The following is a 4856-nucleotide window of genomic DNA, read 5'->3' on the forward strand; positions in this document are numbered from 1 at the left end:
GTTAGACAACTATTTATTCAGCTAAAATTTTCAAAAAAAATGATTGTAATTTGTTCATTTTTTTAGATTGCACCTCTCCATCCATTCCCAAATAATTTTAGAAACATAAACAAGATCATTAGCATTCATGTTTTGCTGATAACAAATCATTGAGCAAATACAGAAACTTCACCTCCCTTGGTCGCTCATTCTGGACAGATTCTCCACTTGAGTTATGAAGCGACTTCTTTCTTCCCTTTCAGATTGATAGCTGATAGCTCCTGTTCTACAAATTCTCCGGCACATATTGGAGGATACTTGCTGGATACGGGTGAGTTCCCAAAGTGGCCTAGTGGTAATAAAACTGAATCTGATGCTATGTGCGCAAAAAGCTAGATACAATGCAACAATATGACCAGATTTTAGTTAGTAATATTTAGGTAACAAAACTGTAAGAGCAGGCAAGTGTCCTAGTTGTACACACCGTTGAGGATACCCTCCATAGGCTTCGGTTTTGGTTTGAAGCAAGTTTTACTGCATCAAGTGTTCTGTCGGTGACAACGACCTCATGCATTCCAGCTATGCACTCTCCACCGGTCAACCACTCCAACTGCATAAGCAGGAAAGGTTAAGGTTTTGGATTGGAAGAAGGATGACAAGTCTTAAAACGGCGGAGAATTAAGGAGGAAAATCATCTAAAGATAATAAAGCGGGGGGAGGGGGGATCATTTACCCGAGTCACCTTAGAAGCAAAATAAATAGTTACTCTTTATGTTTTTCCAGTTTTTACAAGTAAAGAATACCAACATACCCCACAACTAGCTCACAAATATTATTTAATCAAGATATTTAGCTTTGTGAATGCCAAAAAATAAGGATGACAATGGGTCGAGTCTAAACCCAATCCCGTATTAAACAGGCCCCGACGAAGCGGATTTAGACCCGACCTAAAGGGTCTACAAGTGGGTTCAAGGCGGGTCCTGGTTTGGTCAAACCCGCCCCGACCAAATATGTATATCTTTAAAATATAAAATCTATATATATATATATATATATATTATTAATGATATAATTACTGTTTTTACACTAAATAAGTAATATCTTATCTATAATTTTAGTTTATAAAATTTTTGGATTGAAATTAATTAATTTTATTATTATTATATGTTTAATTTGAAAACATATGATTACAAGTTTTTTTGGTTATAAATTAAATACAAGTCAATATATTTTAACATGTGATAATATTTTTTTGTCCTGAACATAATTAATATAAATTTGGACATATAAATCTAAACATTTGTTAATTTTTAAATTTTATTGAATACATATAAAATTATATATTTTCGACGGGTCCAACCTGGATTAAACTCATCGGGTTCGCGGGTCGGGTCCTGGGTTTGGCCAAACCCGCCCCAACCTGGACCCGTCATCATCCCTATAATAACTCATACCTGCTTTCCTGTTTGAATGAGCAGGCATCCCACAGGAACTTTGACTTCCATCTTTTGCCCATTTCTCAACCAAATATTCAGACCTGGGAATCTACTCCTGCCGTGAATGGTAAGAAAATTGAGATCATAATGATATCCGGCAAACACCGTGCCAATTTGACCATGTCGTCTTAGGTTACTTCCTGTTGGAGCAAGTAGGTGCGGTCCCTGGAATTAGAATTATTCTTGCATAAGAGTACGTCAAGCTAAGAAGCGTGCATTAAAAAAAGAAAATAAAGAGAGAAGAGAAATTCTCATACAACACTTCAAACCATCAATAGGCAGGAGTATTATTTGTGTCAGACTGGAAAAACACAAAGAAAGAGATCCGTGGATTTCAGGCTCCTAGTGAGAAGATGGGAGTGGAAATCATAGATGAGAGAAATTAACTCAGTACAAAGTTTTTTGGTCAGACAGGTAGACGGAGCTTTTACAGTAATTCGGTTATTTTTTGCCAAAAATACTATTCAGTTCTTGTATTTCACTATTTCTGAAGTTGAACGTGCAAACATGCTAAGAAAAGAATTTAATGGCCGAACTATAAATTAGCCAGACATTTAAGCTCAACACCCTGGATAATTTAAATATTTAGGCAGATATTTATGGTCTCTACCTTGCAAGAACCACAAGTACTCATAAATATGATAACAATATGAAAGATAAACTACAACAAGACTCAAAAGGAAGTTACGAGAACTATTATCGTAATTTCTACCACAACTTAATCTCAGAAGTTTATCAACTGAGATTCACTAAATTTACGGGTATTTCACTTATGTAAGGTAAACATCTTTATAAAATGACATTTGAGGTGATGTGCACAATACAACACTAGAACATAAATCTTTGAGTTGGCATCATATGCAAAGTCCATGCAAGAGACAAGCACAAAATTTTCTATCAGGAAGGTTATGCATGAGAAATTAGACAGACCTACATTATCCACCTTACAGTACCAAAGAAATAAAATGGCATTCCAGCCCTGTATCAGCACCCTTTCCCATGAAGGATGGAGGTTTATAAATCATAATCATCATTTGTTCACGAAGGTATATTGATCGTGAATGAGTTGATTAAAGAAATAGAAATACAGGCTATGAAGAACAGCAACCTGCTTCATTAAAGAAGTGAAAGCATCCTTTCGCAGTCCAAAGCCGACTGCAGCCATTTCAGCAACGACCTGAGAACAGAATTACAAATATGAAAGATACACAACTATCCATTTCAAAGAGAAACAAGAAAAATTGTAAGGCTGATGTCTCACCTCTATCGCAGATATCATTTTGTTTCCCCATGAATCCATAGTATCCTTCCATGATGGAAATCCATCAGGTATTACAGGTTCGGAGTTAAGTTCCTAGAGATGAAGACATGTCAGAATTTAAAATCCCAAAAATCTCAGTGTGAAAACCTATCTAAGGTGACCTTAAAGCGAGTAACTGAAGGCCGTGGACCAACTCTCCACATGTAACGCCACTTGGGGTCTGGTCCAGTGGGAGCGGATGGTTGAAACTCTTCAGGCATTGTTTTAAGTTTCTCTTGCATTTCTTCATCAACTAGACTACGAGGCACTTCAACGCCTTCAGGTGTCACTCCTACCTGCGAAAACATAATATCAAAAAAAGAGTTCAGGTTTGTAATGGTGCCCTGCCAGGAAACTTGACTGGGTGTTCTTGCAGCAATATATTTTGGAGAAATTTATGAAATGACAAAAGAAAAATATGCCAATGTTAAATACGGTGGAGATGTATAAAATGTAATAAATTAAACAAATGAGCTTCTACATTTTCACGTATCCTACTCATCTAATAAGGTCCAAACATGTAGAAAACATAGACCTACATCAAGCTTAATCTATGTTAATTTAGTGTTGTGGTTATCCCACTTCTCTGGTGCTGAACTAAACATTGCAGATATTAGTGCCCAGACTGCAAAATTCATCATCCAGTCACCAGATGAAGAGTCTATGCATAAGAATGCTCTAAACTAAATATATGAAACTCACAGAAGCAGTCATTCCCAGCCTTACATAAGTGAGCAGCATATTCATCACTAAAAAACAAGCGAAGCTGAGATATTTAAATATTCATAGTTGTGTTGATTTAATCTGACTCCATGATTATATCATTCAAAGATCAATTCAGCCGTCATTTTTTTTTTGCTACTTTCCATGGCCCATCTACTCCTGCTTCAATTGAAAGTTCAAAGCCATAAGTGTTAACTTGAATTGTGTGAATGCAGTCACATAAAGTAGTGGCAATGTTATTAGGTGGCATGAAGTTTTAGGTTGTAGCTAACAGTATAATCTATTCTACACTCCTCTCACACAAAAAGACAGGAATAAATAAATACAAAAGTGCGAGATCTAGACAGAAATAAATAATAAATATAAAAGTGCGAGAAATAAATCCCACTCGAAATTTCAACAGAAACAATCTCCAATCAAAACTCCCATTTTCTATCATACGAAATCCAACCTAAATTGAAAATAAACAGACCTGATAGTGAAGGTGTGACCGCTCTTGCCGGCGCTTGAACTCATCAGGCATTTCGAAGTACATCTCCATCATATCAAGAAACCGATCGTTGTCTTCAGCAGTACAGCGGGGATCTTGGACTAGTAAAGCTCCCGTATCTCTCAGCGTTCGGCTCACCTCGGAGCACATATTCTTCAGGCTCAAATCCAGCTCATTTTTGTCAGCGCAATTGAGGTTTTCCGAGAATTCCAAGTACGGCGCTAAATCGATCACCGGAATCTCCATTGATGTAAAAGTGTCGGAATGGGGGCTCAGCTCTTGATCTGGAAGGCGGTGCTCGATGTATGGCGGGAGAGTTGCTTTTTTCCCCTTTTGTACATACAAACATAACCCACACGCGTTTTAACTGAGTTTTTGGAAATTTTTTAGTTTATTTATAATTTTATTATTATTTTATTCTACGCTTTCACATTGTTTGAAAAACAAAGATTTGGAGATATTTGTGGAGATTTGGATTTATAAATTTTGGTTTTAATCGTTTGGTTAATTAGATTTCAGAAATAGAATTGGATTTTAAGGGATTTGATTGGATTTCATTGTGTATAAATAAATATTCTCAAAGCTGATCAGATATGATTGGATTTGAATTTGAATAACCCAAAAAAATATGAGTGGATCTCATGTGAGATCGTCTCACGGATCTTAATCTGTGAGACGGGTCAACACATCAATATTCCCAATAAAAAGTAATACTCTTAGCATAAAAAGTAATATTTTTTCATGGATAACCCAAATAAGAGATTCGTCTCACGAATACGACCCGTGAAACAGTCTCACACAAGTTTTTGCCAAAAAATATTCATAACAGAAAGTTTAATTATTATCTTTCTATATCTTTATATGTCAT

At 36.1% G+C, this 4856-nt stretch overlaps 1 protein-coding gene across 1 annotated transcript; it reads right to left on the bottom strand.

The window, feature by feature from the left end:
* Positions 1-10: 10 nt before the first annotated feature.
* On the bottom strand, positions 11-4337 carry LOC142553758 (uncharacterized). The gene is made up of 7 exons (XM_075664239.1): positions 3971-4337; positions 2898-3071; positions 2737-2829; positions 2584-2652; positions 1434-1640; positions 464-589; positions 11-371 (listed from the first exon to the last, which is right to left on the bottom strand). Exons 1-7 carry the CDS (start codon positions 4232-4234, stop codon positions 213-215), a joined length of 1092 nt encoding a protein of 363 aa, XP_075520354.1. The 5' UTR covers positions 4235-4337; the 3' UTR covers positions 11-212.
* Positions 4338-4856: the final 519 nt, after the last annotated feature.

Source organism: Primulina tabacum, chromosome 8 (assembly GCF_025594145.1).
Source record: "Primulina tabacum isolate GXHZ01 chromosome 8, ASM2559414v2, whole genome shotgun sequence".
Classification (NCBI taxonomy): domain Eukaryota; kingdom Viridiplantae; phylum Streptophyta; class Magnoliopsida; order Lamiales; family Gesneriaceae; genus Primulina; species Primulina tabacum.